We start from the raw sequence: 22,196 nt of genomic DNA on the forward strand, positions 1-22,196 counted from the left end.
GGAGTGTCAGCCAAGATTATATATTCAATTCTCAGAGTGAGTTTTGAATTCAAAGCCTTCTGTTGTGGAGGTGAGAGTGCAACGAACTGAGCCTTGTCTGGCCTCATCTTACTTACCTTGTGCTGATGGTGTCCACTAATTGGATTATGTAGAGAATTTGGGCCACAATAAAGGAATAGTAATATATGTCAAAGTCAGGTTAGTGTGTGACTTGGATGCGATGGTCTTCCCATGACTTTGCTGTGATCATCCCACTTAGTAGTTAAGGTTGCAGGGGTTGTATAAGGATTGTGTAGGTAACCATGGTGATTGGTGCAGTATATCCCATAGGTCATATATGATGACCCAGAATTTACTGAAAACAAAGGTGTGTGAACGGTACATGCCGTTAATAATGCACAAAACCTCGAGCAACCTGTGGCAAGGATGATAGACCTGTTGTGAATTGCCACAAGCTGCTGGATGATTTGTATTGTTCTGCTGTTCTTGAAAATGGCATCTCTCCTCATCCTCACTGTAATTATCATGAAGTTGCAGCATTTGTACATGATTTACCCACTTAGCGTGCCACCAAAAGTTAAGTCCAGCAATTAACAGTGTAAGTACACTTTTAACAGTATGATAATTATTAATGATTGCCAATCAACCTCTCTTGTCCAGAAAATGAACAACTAGGTATGGCAAAGGTAAAATACTGCGGATGCTGGAAACCTGAAACAAAAACAAAAATTGCTGGAAAAACTCAGCAGGTCTGACAGCATCTGTGGAGAGGAAGATAGAGTTAACGTTTTGAGTCCGTATGACTTTTCATCAGAACTAAAGAGAACTCTTTAGTAACTATGTATGGCATCTCATTCATAAGAACATAAGAAATAGAAGCAGACCATTTGCTCCTTACCCTGCTCCATCATTCAAGAAGATCATGGCTGACCTTCCACCTTAACTTCACCACCCAACACTATCCCAATATCCCTTTAATTTCTTAGTGTCCAAAAATCCATCAGTCTCTGTTCTGAATATGCTCAACCTTCACGTTGTGAATTGTTGTGGATTTTTAAATAGGCAAACTTTAATGTTGTTCTTACTTTCCATTCCTGTCTTCATTTCTCTTCTTTCTTTCCCTCTTTATTTCTCTTTATGTATCCAATTTGACATTGAACTCACCCACATGAATTCACTCTCCTTCCCTGTCTTCCCTCTATTCTTTTCTCAATCCTTTGATTTCATCAGTTAAGGGAATATACTGTCCCATTGTTCACCATGGCTGGTCCCAGATGCCCTGCTACCCTCACTGTGTCTTTAGCAGCTCACACTTCCAGTAACTTTATGGGCAAAGGATTTTTGAACCAAAAATTCACAAAGAAGTCTAATGACAGGATGTGAGATGCTGCAAACCAATAAATTCTGGGCCATTGTAATAACAGTGCATTGGTGATGGAACAGATGAATGTTGTTCCAAATCTTGCTGGGGCCAGGTATCTCAGGGAGTTTGTCATTACGTAGATACTTTCCTGAACCCATCAACTTGAAAGCACTTTACACCTTAACTTGCTGTCAGTGTGAGCTGATAACAGCGGGGCAAGGTCAATGGGACATCTGGGACTTGAGTGAACAGTCAGACCAACATTCTATCTCCTTTACTAATTTAAGGATTGAGAAATAGTAAACAGAGGAACGATGGAGGAGGAGGACAAATTAAAATGAATGCGTTCGAGTCAAATCAGATATGGAAAGGGAAGTAGGTCAAGATAGATTGGATTATGTGTGAGAGAGAAGAGGGCAAAGGAAAAGGAAGTAAAATATTAAAAGAATCAGGAAAGATTTCCATTTATATCATTCCTTTATATGACCATTGCAAAGCTCCTTATAGCTAATGAAATTTTAGAAATGTTGGGCAGAATTTAGCCCTTGGTGGGCGTGCGGGCCCTACCGACTCGGCGGCGGGTGGATAGCCGACCCCTGCAGCCGAAATGGGGCCCGCCACCATTTTGAGTGGGTGGGGCCAATTAAGGCCCGCCCAGCGGCCTGCCCGACAGGAAGCGCTATGCACTTCCTGTGCGGGGGGGAGGAGGGAATCCCCAGCTGTCAAAGTGTGCTCTTTTGCACATGCACGCGAAAGAGCGCACTGCCCCCTGAGACTAAGTGCTGTCTCAGGGAGATCAGTGACAGTCCAGAAAACTTTAAAAATAGAAAAATTAAAAAATTATTAACATGCCCCCCCTCATGTGACAATGCCACACGAGATGGGACATGTTAATAAATATCACATAAAATGTATTAAAGTTTTTAAAAACGGACATGAAACCTCATCCCGCCAGTGGATGAGGTTTCATGTATTAGCAAAAGCCCTCTGGGGCTCCTGACCTGCCCGCCAGCCTTAAGGTTGGATGGGCAGGTCTTTAATGATCTTAATTACTCTGTCAATGGCCTCAATTAGCCATTGACAGGTCGGCGGGCGGACAGCTGATTTCGCTGTCCGCCCACCTTCCTAAAAATTTAAAGGACCGGGATGACGTCAGGGGTTCCTCCCGATGTTATCCCGCGTCATTTTCCCGTCGGCGAGTGGGCCCTGCTCCCAAATCGCCGACGGGAAAATTCAGGCCGTAGTCATTGACCTAATATAGGAAACAGCTGCAAATTTGTGTCCAGCAAGTTCCCACAAAAAACAATGCAATAATGACCAGATAATCTGTTCTTGTGATGTTGATTGAGGCTATGACCCTGGGTTATCTCCCCTGGAATTCTTCAAAATAGTTTCAAAGGTCCACCTGAGAGCAGATAGGGTCTCAGTTTAATGTCTCATTTGAGCAACGACACATCTGAGGGTGCAGCATTCCCTCAATTCTGCACTGGTCTGTCAACCTTGATTTTTGTGTGCAAAACCTGGAGTGGGACTTGTACCCAGCACCTCATGGCTTATAAGCATAACTTTCACCTTTTGCGATTATCACAACATTAAGAAGATACCCTGTAGCGAGTTTAATGGTCAATTAATGCAAAAATCTAACAAGGTCTTAAAAATAGCATGAGGCTAAGAGCGAGATGCTGTTTGTGTGAAGCAAACGGTGGATTACCCACACCAATGAGCACATTCTGGAGATTTGCAATTCATGCCTTATCTCTCAATCCCTGGAATTTGTTGGTTGATTTTGCACAGTAACATGGCCTTATTTTTCCGACACAAAATAGCCCGACACTGTGTTGACTGCCAGGGTGTCAGTCAGGTGAACTGTTTGTCCTCAAGCTATGTTTCTTGCATGACTAACAGAGGGAGAATTCCAATAAGAATTCTTGTTTTGCCTAATGGGTGATGCAATTGCTGGGAAAGGTTATTTTGGCAGTTTCATAACTTCCTCCTTTCTTTGGAATGATAGGCAGTCATGTGTTCATTTGAAACTGAAAAGAGGGTGGATATCTTATTTGATGTGAAACTTATTCATCAGAACTAATTACTAATTGGTATTACTAATTTTGATAGCTGGTGAATAAATTTTTTTGCTGCACGTCAAAATATCACAAGATGGGTGCAGACGACGAAAATCATTACACCACAGCATCCAAATGTGTCATCGATTTTGCTTCCACTGCTCTATCCAGTGTTACACCTCATATGAAAAGGAACTGCCATTAATTTTGAATTTGCCTTTTGCCAGTTTGAACTTAAATTCCCTAATCCTACTGTCAAGGTTTACCTTGAAGGGCTGTTCTGATTTATCTTATCTATCATTTTTGATACCATGAACTTCCATGAAGGCCTGTGGTTCCTTTCAAGGTTAAAAAGCTTAAGTTTGAGCCAGTGTTTCTGTACCCTTGAATATTAGGAATTGGCCTCATGAGTCTTCTCCATAGCGCCTCCATCATTGAATATTCCCCTTGTGTCTAAGTGACCAAAATTGAAGACAGTATTCATGATGCTGGCCCACCAAAACACTATACAGTTTCAGCATAGGCATATGGATGGAAGAAGGATGTGTGGTGGGATATATACTGTTCCTTGTTGAGATTCAGGCAGGAGAATTGCTCCCTGAACACCATGAGTGGCTATGACCTTCTGCTGAGAGCCGTTTCCCTCCTCCCTCCTCCGATGTTTTCTAGCAGGTTGCCTCACTCTATGGCCAGGACTTCTCAGTCGGCGTGCGGGGGCGGGCCTGACACGCTGGCACATAAAATGAGGCGTGATGATGTCGGCGTGCGTCCCGAAGTCATCGCGCTGTCTTGCGATGTTTCGTTCAGCAGGCGTACGCTGGAGCTGGCTGTGTGCCCGCCGATATTTAAAAGGCCTATTAAGGCCATTAACGAAGTGATTAAGTTCAACTTTACACTGCCCATCCAACCTCGCAGTTGGCGGGCAGGTGAAAAGGCCAAGCGGCCTTTACGTTTTTTAGGAAACCTCATCCACGAGCGGGATGAGGTTTCCTGAAGCTTTTACAACTTAAATAAAAAGTTTCTATGAAAAATAAAAACATGTCCCATCTCATGTGACACAGTCATGAGGGGACATGTTTCATTAAATTTTCATTGTTTTTATTTATTTTTTTAACAATCGCTTCAATCTCCATGAGGCAGCGCTGGACTTGACTGTCCCTCCTCCTCCCACCCGCACAGGTAGCGCTCAGCGCTACCGTTCATGTATTAGGCAATTAAGGTCCACCCACGTAAAATGGCAGTGTGGAGACGATTGTGGGTGGCAATCGACTCTGCGACCGCCCCTGCTCGCTCCCGCCGTACCCACCCGACGCAGGAAGATTTCAGGTCTATGTGCCCTCTGCTCATTCTCCCTGTCATCTTGTTTTCAAAAGGCAATACCTAACAGTACACCCTGATGTCTTGGCGCAACTGGTTTTTGCAGATATTTTGAAGTCAGGACCAACTCCTTCAGCACATGCCGCACCACTCCCTGCAGACTTTATTAGCTTAACATAACTAGAGAAAGCACCAAGACTTGTGCAATATTGCAGCAAAGCCAGTCAGAAATCAATCAGCAATTAACCAGAAAGTAGCTGATGATGCATTTAAATGATTCTGTTCTAACTTCCTTCCCTGAACCTAGCACGTTGGCCTGGGCATGACCCCAGTCAGCCCGGGAACGGGGCTTTAATATGCCCCTTAATCAGACCCAATTAGCCTAAATTAATAGCTGCTTACTGGCAGGCAGCTGATCTGACACTGTGCCAACCTCTTTCATAATGGCTTGGAGTCGGCTTCATGGCGGGGAACTGATACAGAGGCCGGCAACACCAAATCGCAGGCCCACCCGACTCCAATCCAGACCCTGACCTTTTTTAAAAATCCAGCTCATGGCTAGCTTCTAACTTGTACTCCACAGGTTAGCTCAGGTTAATTGTTGCTCCACAGGGATTGGATATTGAATCTTTAACCAGCCTTCCCCGGATGTCCTTCAACCTCCAGCATAAGACATGTCAAAATAACATTCTCCCAAACCGTAATACCTTGTAATTACAGTGATAGAACTTGCCCCACCCCCACCCCTTGTCCCCAAACAAGAAAATTCTACTCAGTGAGTTTTAATTGTTCATATCTATATTCAGTGGGAAGCAGCGTTCTAAGCAGGAATGTGTATTACAAATGGAACAATGCGTGCAAAGAATCAAATTTGCTAATAATGTGTGTTTACTTTTCATTATCATATCATGGAGCTGTTTCTCGGTGAGCTATACGTTTGCTTCTTTGACCATGGGCTGCAATTGTAGAATCATACAGTACAAAAAGAGGCCATTCAGCCTATAATGTCTGCACTCTCTCTCTCTCCGAAAGAGTTTTCCAAGTCATAGAATCATAGAATCTTACAGCACAGATGGGGCCATTCGATCCATCATGTCTGTGGCAGCACTCTAAAAGAGTTGTCCCGGACTCCAGCTTTTTCCTCATAGCCCTGCTAATCAGTTCTCTTCAAATACATGCCTTTTGAAAGTTCCTATGGAATCTTATTCCAACACCCTTTGAGGTAGTGCATTCCAGGTCTTAATACCCTTTTGTGGGAAAAAGAGTTCGACTCATTTCCTCTCTAGGTCTTTTTGTTATTATTTTAGGCCTTTAGTTACTGACGGACTTGCCAAACTGTTTCTCCCTACTGCTCCATCAAAGTCTCTCATAATTTGGAACTCTATTAAATCTCCCCCTAACCTTTTCTGCTCTAAGGAGAACAATGCCAACTTCACTAATCCCTCCATGTTCATAAAGTGTGGTGCCTAGAATTGTGCACAATAGTGCAGCCAACACCTAAGCATTGATATCTAAGGTTTAGAATGATTTCTTTGTTTTTGATTCAATACCTCTATTTACAGAGTCAAGTATCCTTTACACTTTCCTAATTACCTACTCAATTTATCCTGCCATCTTCAAGGATATGAATAAGTAGCCTCAGGCCCCTCTGCTCCTACACCAGCTTAAAAACAGATGAGTTGATGCCAATACATCACACGCACCTATACTCCGACAGTTGCCGGAGGGCAGAACGTGCTATCTGTTTTAATTTATAATCATCTGAGCAGGATGTGGAATCCTCATCTTTCACTGTCTCTTTTCAAAGCCAAATGCTCTACCAACTGAGCAACCCAGGCTTACTAAATTGCACAAAAACAAAAATAACTGGAAAAACTCAGCAGGTCTGACAGCATCTCCGGAGAGGGAAACAAAAACAGAATTACCTGGAAAAACTCAGCAGGTCTGGCAGCATCAGCGGAGAAGAAAAGAGTTGACGTTTAAACGTCAACTCTTTTCTTCTCCGCCGATGCTGCCAAACCTGCTGAGTTTTTCCAGGTAATTCTGTTTTTGTTTTGGATTTCCAACATCCGCAGTAGTTTTTTGTTTTTATCTCTGCGGAGAGGGATACAGTTGATGTTTCATGGCCGTATGACTCTTCAACAGAACTAAGGAAATAGAGAAATGAGGTGAAATATAAGCTGGTAGATGGGGGGGGTGGTGGGACAGGTAGAGCTGGATAGAGGGTCAGTGATAGGTGGAGGCAAAGAAGAGATTGCCAAAGATTTCATAGACAAAAGGACAAAGGGGTGTTGACGGTGGTCATATTATCTAAGGAATGTGCTAATGGGGATATTAAGGGTAGCAAGCAGGACAAGCAAGTGACAGATAGCCCTAGTGGGGGTGGGGTGGGGGGAATGGATCGAAATGGGCTAAAAGTTGGAGATAAAACAATAGATCGAAATAAATTTAAAAATAGGTGGCTAAAAAAAATATATGTATATGTTTTTTTTAATTATAAATTATTGGAAAAAGGGGGATCGGAAAGGGAGTGGGGATGGAGGAGAGACTCATGATCTGAAGTTGATGAACTCAATATTAAGTCCGGAAGGCTGTAAAGTGCCTAGTCGGAAGATGAGGTGCTGTTCCTCCAGTTTGCGTTGAGCTTCAATGGAAAATTGCAGCAGGCCAAGGACGGACATGTGGGCATGAGAGCAGGGTGGTGTGTTGAAATGGCAAGCGACAGGGAGGTCTGAGTCATGCTTGTGGACAGACCGAAGGTGTTCCTCGAAGCAGTCACCCAGTCTGCGTTTGGTCTCTCCAATGTAGAAGAGACCACATTGGGAGCAGCGAATGCAGTAGACTAAATTGAGGGAAATGCAAGTGAAATGCTGCTTCACTTGAAAGGCGTGTTTGGGCCCTAGGACGGTGAGGAGGGGGGAAATAAAGGGGCAGGTGTTGCACCTTCTGTGGTTGCATGGGAAGGTGCTGTGGGAGGGGGTTGAGGTGTAGGGGGTCATGGAGGAGTCGGCCAGGGTGTCCCAGAGGGAACAATCCCTGTGGAATGCCGCCAGTGGGGGTGAAGGGAAGATGTGTTTGTGTAGCGGCTTTCCGCAAGGATCATTCCCTCCGGGACACCCTGGTCCACTCCTCCATCAACCCCTACACCTCAACCCCCTTCCACGGCACCTTCCCATGCAACCGCAGAAGGTGCAACACCTGCCCCTTTACTTCCCCTCTCCTCACCGCCCAAGGGCCCAAACACTCCTTTCAAGTGAAGCAGCACTTCACTTGCACTTCCCTCAATTTAGTCTACTGCATTCGCTGCTCCCAATGCGGTTTCCTCTACATTGGAGAGACCAAACGCAGACTGGACGACTGCTTTGCAGAACACCTTTGGTCTGTCCGCAAGCATGACCCACACCTCCCTGTCGCTTGCCATTTCAACACTCCACCCTGCTCTCATGCCCACATGTCCGTCCTTGGCCTGCTGCATTGTTCCAGTGAAGCTTAACGCAAACTGGAGGAACAGCACCTCATCTTCCGACTAGGCACTTTACAGCCTTCTGGACTTAACATTGAGTTCAACAACTTCAGATCTTCAGATCACGAGCTCTCTCCTCTATCCCCACCCCCTTTCTGATCCCATCTTTTCCAATAATTTATAATTTTTAAATATATTTTTCTTTTCCCATCTATTTTTAAATTTATTTCAATCTATTGTTTTATCTCCACCTTTTAGCCCATTTCAATCCCTTCCCCCCCCCTCCCCACCCCCACTAGGGCTATCTGCCACTTGCTTGTCCTGCTTTCCATCCTTAATGTCACCATTAGCACATTCCTTAGATAATATCACCACCGTCAACACCCCTTTGTCCTTTTGTCTATGACATCTTTGGCAATCTCTTCTTTGCCTCCACCTATCACTGGCCCTCTATCCAGCTCTACCTGTCCCACCACCCTCAACCAGCTTATATTTCACCTCATTTCTATTTTTCCTTAGTTCTGATCAAGAGTCATACGGACTCAAAATGTTAACTGTGTTCCTCTCTGCAGATGATGTCAGACCTGCTGAGTTTTTCCAGCTATTTTTGTTTTTGTTTCAGATTCCAGCATCCGCAGTATTTTGCTTTTACTAAGTTGCACAGTCTGATAAGTCACACTCTCTTTCTCTTTCCCCATAACCCTGCAATTCTTTTCTTTTTCAAATATAAATCCAATTGCCAGTTGAAAATGACTATTAAATCTTCTTCCACTACTCTTTCAGGCAATGAATTCCACATCGTGTGTATAAAAAAAAGGTTCTCATCTCTGCTCTGGTTCTCTGCTAATTTGATGTTTGGACAAATTAGGCTTGAATCTGCAAGGACAGGCTGATAGGTGGAAATGGACAGAGCTTCAGTTTAATGACTGAGCTGAAAACTGGCACTCCTGACAGTGCAGCACTCCCTCAGCACTGACGTGTCAGCTTAGATTTTGTGCTCAAGTCTCTGGAGTGGGACTTGAACCTGCAACTTCTGGCACAGTGCTACCATTGAGCTGAGGCTTCTATTTATTAAACTGCATTTTTTTGATGTTGTGTTCAGTTTATACACGTGCTTAGTTATGGCATATTACATTTAGGTTATTTAAGTTACATACCGAGGTTTTTAGTGAGTTTCAATAGATCTTTAATCTTGACAGAGCCAGGGTTTTCCCTTGGTTATGTCTTATTTTTAAAAAAGGCTTTAATTTATAATGGCATATTTCACAACATCAACACATCACAAACCGCTTTACATCTAATTAAGTATTTGGGATGCTGAGGTTGCCTTGATCAACCAATAGTCATAGGATCCCTTCAGCTGAGGAAACCATGTCAAGTGCAGGGGTCATGCGAATTTTCATCCAGAAGGAAAAACCAGTTCAAAATTGTCAAATCTGTAATAATGGCACTAGTAATACCAGAGATCCTTTTTAAGCTATTCAAGGCCAGTTTGGACAAGTTTTACTGATACATTTCACTTCAAAGTTTTAATGTTTTTTTCCCAAAGTGCCATACCTCATGGTATGTACCAGTTATCTGTGCAGCCTTTGTGTCACTCACTCAGACTGACTAATGTCTCATAGCTGCTTTGTCTGCACACTTGCATTGGGGATGCATACTCCCTCACCCATTACTGAAATGGTTTTACAGCCAATAGGAGTAGGTGCAGTGGTCATGGTATGAGGTCCATGAGGAAACTCTTTCGAGTTATCAACAGTCACAGATTGCAACTCTTTCGAGTACAATCACAGTTCTTGATTTCCGGGAGTGGGACATGAACCCACAACCCTCTGATTCAAAGGCGAGGGTGCTATGAACTGAGCCACAGCTAAGGTGAAGCTTGTTGCTGGTAGTTTCCCCAGTCTCTGTCCACAGTGTATTTTAAGATGTCTTTACCTGTTAAGTTACATTCCTGCCAGCATTCATCTCTAAGTCAGGGTTTAAGTTATATCAAATTAAATAACTATTTGTGGACACCAAGCCTATATGGTGTGACTAATAGGAAATTCCAGAATGTGGACAAGCAGGAACTTGACCTGTACAAAAAATAAAGTTTGTGAATTTTTCTGCTTCCTGGAAGATTTGTATGCAGTGCTCACTTGCAAATATACAACTTTTGGGCAAGGCTTTGTCTCGAGAAGGTCACAAAAAGCTGTATAGCATATTACAAGAATAAAATTGCCACATACCGCACTTTGTGATAATATAGGACAATTATCGGTAATTGCTGCACCTGCCCTTTATCTTTTGCTTTTTGCATGACAAGCACTGGTCTGCTCTGTGTGCATTTTACATTTGCTGTCTGTGCCGTCCCATTTTCCAGAAGATTAATTTGATTCTTCCATTTTCCCATGTGTCTGAACATTCTTTCATCTACTCCATCTGTAAAAGTTATAAAACTGTAAAACCCACCCAATGAAATTCAAGTTTGGGTGTTTCACAAACTGGCTCCAACCCTGTTGATTTTTTTTTTTGCGTTCAGCCCGATTATCTTAAGGGATGCAGACTCCAAACCCTGCTAAATACTAATTATTGGGAGCTCGTCTCTTGGATGCCCCCAGTGCAGCACGCAGAGAGGTGGGGCCGAATCTTACACCCCGTGGGTGAGCGTGCGCCAGACTTGATCGTGCGTAAAATCAAGCGAGATGACGTTGGGCGAGTGTCCCAACGTCTTTGCGCACTCACGCGATATTTCGCTCGGCGGGTGCGTGCAAAAGTCGGAAGTGCGCCCACCGACAATTAAGAGGGCAATTAAGCCCATTAACGGTGCAATTGTCTCCGATTTGTCGTGGCCCGTCCAGCCTTATGGTTGGTGGATGGATGACTCGGCCAGGCGGACTTCGCATTTTTCATCAAACTTCATCCAAGGGCTGGATGAAATCTCCATTCTGAAATAAAATAAAAAATAAATATCTGTGGACAGCATTTTTATTAGGTATATTTTCAGGGGCTTGATTGTGATGCAGACATTTTTTTGCAGCTTTTTAAACTTCTATTTAATATTTGAAAATCTGCAGCTCCCTGAGGCAGCTGTCTGCCTTCAGGGAGCTCTCTTGCAGAACTCACCCATGCCCGGGGTGATGTCATCGCCCATCCTCTTCCCGCCCCCACCCCGGCAGCGCTGAGCTTTTCAGCGCACGTTTCACGCGGACTGGCCATTAATTGGCCAGCCAGTGTGAAATCATAGTCGCGGGCCGATCATGGTCCTTTTCCTGACTGGTCCTGGGCCCTCCAATCGTGCGCACACCAAGGGTAAAATTCAGGAAGTGGTAAGAAGCCATAAATATGCAGAAGATTTTCAGACCGAGACCTCGTTTGAGGCTGGAGTTTTCAGCAGGTAAGTGGCCACTACAACAAGGGGAAACCTGGGCCTTTACAACTGCTTTTTAGGGCCTACCACCACCTTGGTGACCCTACCAAGCAGCGGTAACTGATCAAGGCAGAGGGGAGGGAAATCAGTTCTGGACCCAGGCCCTTGCCATTAATCATCTCCCAGGTAAGGAAGGAGAGTAGGAAATCCCAGTCAGGTCACTGAGGTGCTGATAGGCCTCACAGCCCAGAGTCTTCAAAATTCTCCATTGTGGTCTTGCCCAATTTTGGAGGAGAATTCCCACCCTTGATATCACCATACAGTTTAAATATCATTTTATAAGTCTGCCTATGTTAGGTTTAATATTCCGGCCGCTGCTGTCATTTCCAACAGAAAGTCATCATTGGCATTCTTATGGATTCGGTGTTATAAGTCCCTGTCCTGTTTTACATGCCTACTCGCCTTGAACCTACTTGAAAAACAGGAGGAAAATCAGAATATCCAGTCCCAAATGTCAACCAAATATGGGATTGAACCACTGGTGGTTAGGATCATGTCATTGATAGATATGCAGGCTGATTTTTCTAATTTGTTCGCCACTCTGTCATATCTATTCATTTCAATATTCCAATTTATTCCATAGAAATGCGCAAATAATAATTGTTACTTTACAAGCTTTGACTGGGACAATGGGACATTATGCCTTCTCATCCTACTTGATTTTTCTGCAGATTTTGACAGAGTCAAATGTACCGTTCCCTTCCAACACCATCCCTCCATATTCAGCTCAGTGGGACAGTTTAGTTCTACTATTACTTCCCTGGCTGTAGTCAGTGCCCCCCTCTTCACTTACACACTGCCCCAAGCCATCACCGTCCACAGATTGGTTTCACATGCAAGGTAACATCACGCAGTTCTACTCTCCGCTGCCTCTTTGCTATCAAACTGCTGGTCTGGCATAGTCTTGGATGAACTATAGTATTCTCCAACTGAACAATGGGAAAATCAAAGAATTTGGCCATAGCACAAATAGGATACATGACATATGTTACCCTTCCATGCAATACTGTTGGTGCAGCCTTTCGGAGTCTGCCCTATCTGACCTCTCAAGTGAATGTAAAAGATTCCATGGCACTATTCAAAGAATAACAGGCCAATATTGTCACGACAGTGGATCACAGCCCCAAATTACTTACAGGCATATTGAGCTTTTTAAGGAAGACATGTGTTTCTTAAAAAAGGCTGGCTGAGAATGTAAAGTAACCACTTTGTTTAAACTAATTTGACAGGGGGATGGGATACGGAGTGGAGGTATAGCAGGGCGTGATGTACAGATAAGTATGGAAGAAAAACCAAGTCAGTCTGGAAGGCAGAGTGTATATAGACAATGCACAAGGGAGCATGGCAAGGCTGGATGGCATTTATTTTCATGCAAGGTGTCTTGCCAGTAAGGGAGATGAGTTGAGGATGTTGATCAACACATGGGGATATGATATCATTGCTATCACGGAGACATGGTTGAGGGAGGGGCAGGGCTGGCAGCTTAATATTCTGGAGTATAGAATCTTCAGGGTGGGGGTGTGGGAGTTCATAAAAGAGGAGAAGGTGTCACAATATTAATCAAGGAGTCAATTACTGCAATAAGGAGGGATGGTATCTTAGAAGGTTCCTCAAATGAGGTCATGTGGGTCGAAGTTAAAAACAAAAAGGGGGCATTCACATTGCTGGGAGTGTACTATAGACCTCCAAACATTTAGGGGGAGATAAAAGGGCAGATATGTAGGTAGATCTCAGAGAAGTATAAAAATAAAGGGTAATAATTGTAGGGGCTTTCAACTTTCCCAATATTAACTGGGATGGACAAAGTGTGAAAGCCTTAGAGGGGGTGGAATTCTTAAAATATATGCAGGAGAGCTCTTTAAGCCAGCATGTAGAAAGTCCTACAACAGAGGGGGCAATGCTGGACCTAGTTTTAGGGAACAGAGCCAGGCAAGTGGTAGAAGTGTCAGTGGGGGAGCATTTCAGTAATAGTGACCATAACTCAGTAAGATTTAAGGTAGTTGTGGAAAAGGACAAAGATGGACCAGAAATAAAGGTTCTGAATTGGGGGAAGGCTGATTTTAATATGTTAAGACAGGATCTCGCCAAAGTGGACTTGGACCAGCTACTTGCAGGAAAACCTACATCAGAACAGTGGGAGTCATTCAAAAAGGAAATAGTGAGAGAGTGCAGGGCCAACATGTTCCTGTAAAGGTGAAAGGTGGGAATGCTGGATGTTGAGAAATGTACAGGATTGGATAAGGAAAAAAAGGGAAGCTTATTGTAGATACCGAGGGCTCAAAAACAATGGAAGCCCTAGAGGAGTATAGAAAGTGCAGGTGGTTACTTAAAGAAAATAGGAGAGCAAAGAGGGGGCATGAGAAAACACTGGTGGGTAAAATAAAGGAAAATCCAAAGGCGTTTTGTAAGTATATTTGGGGTAAAAGGATATCCAGGGAAAGGGTAGGGTCCATTAGGGACCTAAGTGGCAAATGTGTGAGGAGTCGGAAGACATAGGTGAGGTTTTAAATGAGTACTTTACATACGTATTCACTTTAGAGAAGGACGATGTAGGCATACAAATCAAGGAGGGTGACTGTGATATACTTGAAGAAATTAGCACTGAGAGGGAGGAGGTATTAACAGTTATAGCGAGCTTAAAAGTGGATAAATCTCCAGGCCCAGATGAGATGTATCCCAGGCTTCTGTGGGAGACAAGGGAGGAGATTTCAGGGGCCCTGACATTAATTTTCAAACCCTCTCTGGCCACATGAGAGGTGCCGGAGAACTGGAGGACAGCAAATGTGGTACCATTATTCTAGAAGGGTAGTAGGGATAAACCAGGGAACTATAGGCCAGTGAGTCCAACATCAGTGGTAGGGAAACTTCAGGAAAAGATTCTGAGGGACAAAATTAATCTCCACTTGGAGAGGCAAAGATTAATTAAGGATAGTCAGCATGGCTTTGTCAGGGGGAGATCATGTCTATCAAATTAGAATTTTTGGAGGAGGTGACTAGGTGTGTAGGGTAGTGCAGTTGATGTAGTCTCCATGGACTTCAGTAAGGCTTTTGACAAGGTCTCACATGGGAGACTGGTCAAGAAGGTAAGAGCCCATGGGATCCAGGGCAATTTGGCAAACTGGATCCAAAATTGGCTTAGTGGCAGGAGGCAGGGGGTGATGGTCGAAGGCTGTTTTTGTGACTGGAAGCCTGTGTCCAGTGGCGTACCGCACGGTTTGGTGCTGGGTCCCATGCTGTTTGTCGTGTACATTAATGATTTAGAAATGAATGTAGGAGGTATGATCAGTAAGTTCACGGATGAGATGAAAATTGGTTGTGTGGTAAATAGTGAAGAGGAAAGCATTAGACTACAGGACAATATAAACGGGCTGGTCAGATGGGCTGAACAGTGGAAAATGGAATTTAATCCTGTGGTGTGAGGTGATGCATTTTGGGAGGACTAACAAGGCAAGGGAGTACATGATGAATGGTAGGACCCTAGGAAGTACAGAGGATCAGAGGGACCTCGGTGTGCATGCCCATAGATTCTTGAAGGTAGCAGGACAGGTAGATAAGGTGGTTAAGAAGGCATTTGGGATACTTGCCTTTATTAGTTGAGGCATTGAATAGAAGGGCAGGGAGGTTATGATGGAGTTGTATAAAGTGTTAGGCCATATCTGGAGTAGAGTGCACAGTTCTGGTTGCCATATTATAGAAAGGATGTGATCGCGCTGGAGAGGGTGCAGAGGAGATTCACCAGGATATTGCCTGGGTTGGAGCATTTTAGCCATGAAGAGAGGCTATATAGGCTGAGGTTGTTTTTCTTAGAGTAGAGAAGGCTGAGGGGAGACCTGATTGAGGTGTACAAGATTATGAGGGGCATAGATAGAGTAGGTAGGAAGAAATTTTTCCCCTTAGTGGAGGGGTTAATAACCAGGGGGCATAGATTTAAGGTGAGGGGCAGGAGGTTTAGAGGAGATTTGAGGAAAAAAAATTTCAGCCAGAGGGTGGTGGGTATCTGGAACTCACTGCCTGAAAGGGTGGTAGAGGCGGGAAGCCTCACAACATTTAAGAAGCATTTAGATGAACACTTGAAACTCCATAGCATACAAGGCTATGGGCCAAGTGCTGGAAAATGGGATTAGACAGGCGTGGGCACGATGGGCCGAAGGGCCTCTTTCCATGCTGTAAAACTCTATGACTCAATGGCTTTCTGGAATATTCCTATGTGGATTATACTTGACTAACGAGTCCCATGGAATGTCGCACCTAAAAAGGTGTCAAGTCCTACTTCAGACAGAGACACTTGAAAAGAAGAGATGAAGTGCAAAAGACTGAACTTTAATCTCCTGTGCTTGCAGAGGCAATGGAGACAGATTGCCACATCTCAGCAGACATCTAAAACTATCGCCTGTTGAGTTATATCTCAGAATGTGCAAATGGCCTGAGTTGAAGGAAAATGGACTTTGGGCGAAAGACATGTTTGTTTTTTTCCCTTCCAGGAATACACCAAGAATTGGGTTAAAAAGCTAGCTGTAGACCTGATCTAGTGTGCTAGTGTGTTGTGAGAGTTATAGCAGGAGAAGATCAGCTAGGCACCCTTGCAGCTTGCAGACAAGAGGCCATCTCTCTGTCTCTGTTGCTGGAGCAAGTCAGCAAAGCCACAATTAAATAAAGAAATAGGACAGCTTCTTCAGCCAAGCTGCAGAACCAAGTATCTCCAAACCAACTGCTAAACTGCCAAAGTCAGCTCTACCACAATCACCCAATGTAACGGCCGCAATGTTTTGCCATCTACACCTCACGGACAAGCCAAGGACTGATTTGTATATCTTTTCTAACTTTTATTTGGACTCAGCTTCTCATTTCTGACCTGTGTGTATGTATTTTGCATTTCAAAAATTTTTTCTCAGGTCTTTAGTAACTAATAGACTGACTCTCTCTTTGACTCAAGAAAGCCTTGTTAATTTGGCTCCCTCTAAAACATAAATACATTTGGATTGGGAAAAGGTATCCACAGGGGGTGTTGGGGGGGTGGGGGTGGGGGGGGGGGGTTTGGATTGGGAAAAGGTATCCACAGGGGGTGTTGGGGGGTGGGGGGGGGAGGTGTGGGTGGAGGGGTCCCTTTTAAATTAACCTTGTTGCAACCAACATGGGGGTTGAATAAAGGAGAGGAGCCAGCTCATTTCTCCTTACCCGGGAGCATAACAAAACTGGGGTCCCGTTTGGGAAAGTAACTAAGTGAGGGTCCTCGCCCAGGGACTGGTTGTAATAATATTTATCACTAAAAGTGATTATTTGGTCATTATCTCATTGTTGTTTGTGGCACCTTTCTGGGCACTGTCATCAGTGATATTGCATAGGTTCTAATTATAATAGATTTCATTTTGGCACAGATGCAATTCCAGTGTGTAATTCATGAATCAGACCTGAAGTATTATCTAGGCTCGATCAAGTCAGTGTGTTTACCAAGGGCAGATTTATGCACTATTTGCAGAGTGATTAATTCTTAAGATAGTAACCACATTATGGAACTTCTATTTGTCTTGTAGTTAAAATTACTGCATGCCACATCGAACCTTGCTACTCCTGTGACTACATGAGTTTTGTTTACAATTGAATATTAGCTCCAATTAATAATCCAGTGAGCAAATATTTCTACAAAAATACCACTGTACTTCAAACAAGAAGATGACTTCTGGGTGAGGGCGCTGGAGGGAGGAGGAGGATGAGGAGAAATACTGGAAACGGAAAGATGTATTTTCCATTTAAATGACAAGCGCTGTTTAAAAGAAAGTTTGTCTCTAAAATGCTTGGGTCACCAAAATGGCAGTGGAAATGCAATGGAGTGGAACACATGCCATCTTACAACATAATAGGAGGCAGACCTCATCAGGAATCCCAGGATCAGCTGATTTCCATAATTCCCACAAGCAGCAGGCCAAATAACGCATTGGTGAAATGTATTCATGATTGGGGCACAGCGTCTTCCTGTAAAGAAGATAGCAAAGTCTGATAAGGGAGTTGCAAGAGAACAGCCAACATCTATCTTCAGAAAGAAATTAAGGAAAGGAGGGGACAATTGCTGGAATATCTGTGAAGATGTTATCAGCAGGCAGTGACATGCTCATGTGGGGGAGAGCTGGGTGTACTTAAGAGCGGCAATTCCATAACCCCAAGGACCCCCCATTAGAACATTGAAAGTTTAACAAACATCACTATGTCACCCCAGACCTCTCCCCCAAGGCCAACAAAGGGCAGGGTGCTTGCTGAAACACAAGGAAATAAATCGTAAATAAATTTCCTGTTCCAATGCCTATAAATGAGTGCTACCTGAGTTCCACAACCCTTCTGTACAGCATGATGAACTATCCATTTCCTGGCCTGACCTGGCCTTCGAGTGGCTATTGCAGGGAAAGCACAGTGTTAGGAAAGAGTAAACTGACTGTACCCACTTTGCAATTATTGGAATAAAGTAGATGGTGCACTTATGTTGTGCTTTGTTAGTCATGGAGATTTCAGTCAAACAGGAAAGACTATGCTAATCTGGTGCTGGGTTATAATTACTGGCAACGTCACCTCAGGACAGAGGGCTGATGTGGTATCATGTGCTAGGGTGGGTTTTTGTTTGAGGGAATGCCTCTTTATTTAAAAGTGGGAGAAGAGGAAGTCAGGCTGTGGAGTCCATATGGAAAAAAGGTCAAAAAGGGAAGATATCTGAAAGTATCTTGCCTATGTTATCCTTTGCAACTGTCAGCAAGGAATCTTCCGAGTGGATGTTGTCCAGATGTTTTCCTCCCTGAAGTTTAGGATCTTCTGGAGCCAGATTCTCTTCTTCAGCCATGTAAAATTGCAGCCATTCCTGCTTGGAAATGTTGTGAAAGACACAGCAGGCAATCATGCTACTGAACTCTTCTCCAGCACATGATATAGATCCCGATCTGAGTGGCCCAGGCAGCAAAAGCGCACTTTTAATACTTAAGTATCCTCTCTATCATCAGTAATGTAGTTGCATGTGCCTCATTGTCCCACTCCTCTGCTTCTATTTGGTGTAGTTAGATTGGGTTTATCAGCCATGGCAGCAGAGGGATGACTTGATGCTCAGAAGCCATCACTGATATGGTTCTGTTCCTTGAAGGGGCCAGGGAGGACCAAATGCCAGAGGATGAAGGTATCATGACTATTTTTCACAGATCAGGCATTGACATGTAGGATCCTCTCTGAGTGGGGTTGGGGCTCTGAAAACCATCAGGTAGTCTGACCCTGAAGCAAGCAGTGAAAATTGTGTAAGCCTCAGTAACAAATCATAAAAAAAGGATAGGAAAAATATCTTCAAAGCACTGAAATTACTAGACAAACCCTCCAGACTCTTCAAAGCTCACAACCCCCTCACTTTTGCCTTAGTTGGGTGTTGTAGGCAGCTGTTTCCCCCTTATGTAAATCAGTGCAACTTAATGGATAAACAAAGGAGACAAAAATATCATGTCAACAGTCCCAGAAAAGCTAAACCAGAGAAGGCAAACTAAATAGAGAACACACAGAACGGGCACAAAGAAAGTAAATACATATAAGCAAAAATAAAATACATTAATAAACTAATTCCACAAGTAATATTAGAGGGTAGCTAGCTATAGCCACAGCATCAAAAACAAGAGTCAGGCTAGGACTAGTGAATAACTGATTGCTAAGTGTTTGATGAATGTTGACAAGGTCATGGAAAGAGACAACTTGCATTTACTTTATCACTTACCCAGGATATCCCAGGGCACTTCACGGGTGATAAATTACTTTTGAAATGGAATCACTGTTATGCGGGCAGACATGGCAGTCAACTTGCAGACAGAAAGGTCCCACAGACATCTACAGAGACAGATGACCAATTCATCGGCCTTCAGTAGCATTAGGCAAGAGAGGAATGTTCACCTGGACCCTGGAAAGCTCTCTTTGAATCATGCCATGAGATCCATCTGAAAGGGCAGGCAGTGCCTAAGCGAGGCAGTTCAGCATTCCTTAAGTATTGTGCTGCAGGAATTATTGACTTAATAAATTACTGGCATGAAAGAGCAAGGTAAAAAATTTCACCCACTGAAACGCCAGAGTTGAGACATACAAAGAAGCAGAAAAGGGCAAAGAGCAGATTTTGCAAGCACAAATTTATTGTCTCATCTTAACCACCAGCACTTTAGAAACAGGTGGTTGACGAGATTGAAGAAAGAGCACCTTGTGGAGCAATATTCACAAGAGAGGAGGAGCATATGAACTGAGCAGGAGAGGGAGATAACAGACCTGGGTAGACTACAAGCCCACATTATGGTCCTCAGATTAATTCAGGGGTGTGTTGGGAGCCTGGGAGGTGGGGCAGGTAGGAGTGGTGGGGGAGGGGGGTCGATATCATGTGGGAAACTTGGAAGAAAGTTAAATGTCAAAGGTTTTTAAATTAAGCTCATTATCATTTTACTTCTAGGGTTGGAGTCCAATACATGAAGTCAATAACCAGGAGGCATAGATTTAAGGTAAAACGTAGAGGGCTAAGAGGGGAGCTGAGGAGAAATTTTTTCACCCAGAGGGTGGTGGGAGTCTGGAACTCACTGCCTGAAAGGGTGGTCGAGTCAGAAACTCTCGTAACATTTAAGAAGCATTTCGATATTCACTTGCATTGCCATAGTCTCCAGGGCTATGGGCCAAGCGCTGGAAAATGGGATTAGTGTAGTCAAATCTTTGTTGACCGGCACAGACACAATGTGCTGAATGGCCTCTTTCTGTGTTGTAAATGTCTATGAGTCTATGAGACTCAATTGATGTGCTTCTGGGATCAGTGAGCCATCACTGGAGGAAGAAGCCTGCTGCTGATTCCTTAAGAAGGCATGGCCGGAGGTGGCCTAGGAGGTGAGCATCAGGAGTGTCATGGCACATTCATTGGTTCAGTGCACACAACATTTTAATGATCTAGCCAGGTAAGCAAATGTGTTTACCGTTGCACATTCACCTACATCTTGTTATGTGCACCACCCATCTCCTTAGTCTGTATTCTCAAGCATGCTTAACTTAGTTGAGGGCGGGTGGGCGGTGGTAGCATAGTAATGTTACTGGCGTAGCAACCCAGAGGGTTAGGCTAATGCTCTGGAGGCACGGGTTCAAATCGAACCAAGGCAGCTGGAGACTTTAAATTCACGTAATTAATACATTTTGAATAAAATGTAGCATCTCAATCATAATGAGTACAATCAAATTGTGTAAAACCTAACTGGTTCACCAATGTCCTTCAGGGGAGGAATGGTCTGGCCTGCATGTGACTCCAGACCCACAACAACGTGGTTGACTCTTAACTGCCCTCTGAAATAGCCGAGCAAGCCACTCAAGTAGCAGGTGGCTCACCACCACCTGCAGAAAGACAATTGAGGATATGGAATAACCCTGGCCTTGCCAGTGACACCCACACCCCAAGAATGAATTTAAATAAAATCTCCATCACATCACTGCCCACACCCACTTACCTTGCACCACACCTTTCCATCTCACAGCCTCATCTATCAATTCATCACTGCCACCCATCCTCATCCATATGCAATTTCATGGTTTCCTTCAACAATTGCACTACACGTGCTGGATGAACGCATGTCATTACGCTACCTCATGGATCTTTTCCTTCCCTCATTGTAGAAGATGAAAGCACAGACACTAAGGGGAGGGAGAAGACCAGAGCTGGACATCTACAGATTTGCCAGCTCACAAGTGCAGTGGAGGAGGTGAAGATAAATTGAGTTTTGGCATTCCTGGTCATCAGAGATTGGGGGAACAAGGGCCTCCTAGCTACTTGGCGACATAATTAAATATCAGGGACCCACATGTCATACAGCACTTCACACTTCACAAGTGAGCAAGAGCAGCTGGCATTGGCAGGGACAGCAGTGAAGAGTCTGCATTGGAGGGCACAGCCCCCTCCGAGCTCTGTTCAACTGGACACAGATGCTGTACTTTGGGGACCATTGATTAAAAAGAGAATTATTGAACAGCAGCTGGGAATGTGCAACACACTAACAGGCCTTCCAAGCACACTGACCATGAATGCATTGAGAATGAAGGAACAAAAACAAAAAATGCTGGAAAAACTCAGCAGGCCTGACAGCATCTGTGGAGAGAAACAGAGTTGACGTTTCGAGTCCATATGACCCTTCTTCAGAGGTACCGGGTCATACGGACTCGAAACGTCAACTCTGTTTCTCTCTCCACAGATGCTGTCAGACCTGCTGAGTTTTTCCAGCATTTTCTGTTTTTGTTTCAGATTTCCAGCATCTGCAGTATTTTGCTTTTATAATTGAGAATGAAGGAGTCTACCTCAAGCATGTGAGGGTTGATGTCACAGGGCATTGCGATGGGCAGAAAGCACCCACAAGTTAACGGAGTGATATCATTTCCAGTTTGTGCAACCTCAGTTCCTCAGTTCAGTTGGCAGCACACTTGTCCCATTAGGAGCACCTGGAGCTTGTGGGTTCAAGTTCCATTCCAGACAGCGCAAAAATCTAGCGTGGTACTGTCAGAGGTTCTTTTTTGGACAAAACATGAAGCAGAGACTCCACCTGTCTGCTCAGTTGGATGTAA

General features: G+C 44.0%; 1 protein-coding gene across 1 annotated transcript in view; it reads right to left on the minus strand.

The window, feature by feature from the left end:
• LOC144681637 (uncharacterized) overlaps positions 1–19,343 on the minus strand; it is a 26,347-nt gene extending 7,004 nt beyond the window's left edge. The window contains exons 1-2 of the mRNA XM_078543412.1: positions 18,330–19,343; positions 17,486–17,588 (exon numbers count right to left, since the gene is read on the minus strand). Coding sequence (XP_078399538.1) covers positions 17,486–17,588; positions 18,330–18,498 — 272 coding nt within the window. The 5' untranslated portion in view covers positions 18,499–19,343. The remainder of the gene's footprint in view (positions 1–17,485; positions 17,589–18,329) is intronic.
• Between the last annotated feature and the right edge of the window lie 2,853 nt (positions 19,344–22,196).

The sequence above is a fragment of the Cetorhinus maximus genome, chromosome 6, assembly GCF_964194155.1.
Source record: "Cetorhinus maximus chromosome 6, sCetMax3.hap1.1, whole genome shotgun sequence".
NCBI lineage: Eukaryota > Metazoa > Chordata > Chondrichthyes > Lamniformes > Cetorhinidae > Cetorhinus > Cetorhinus maximus.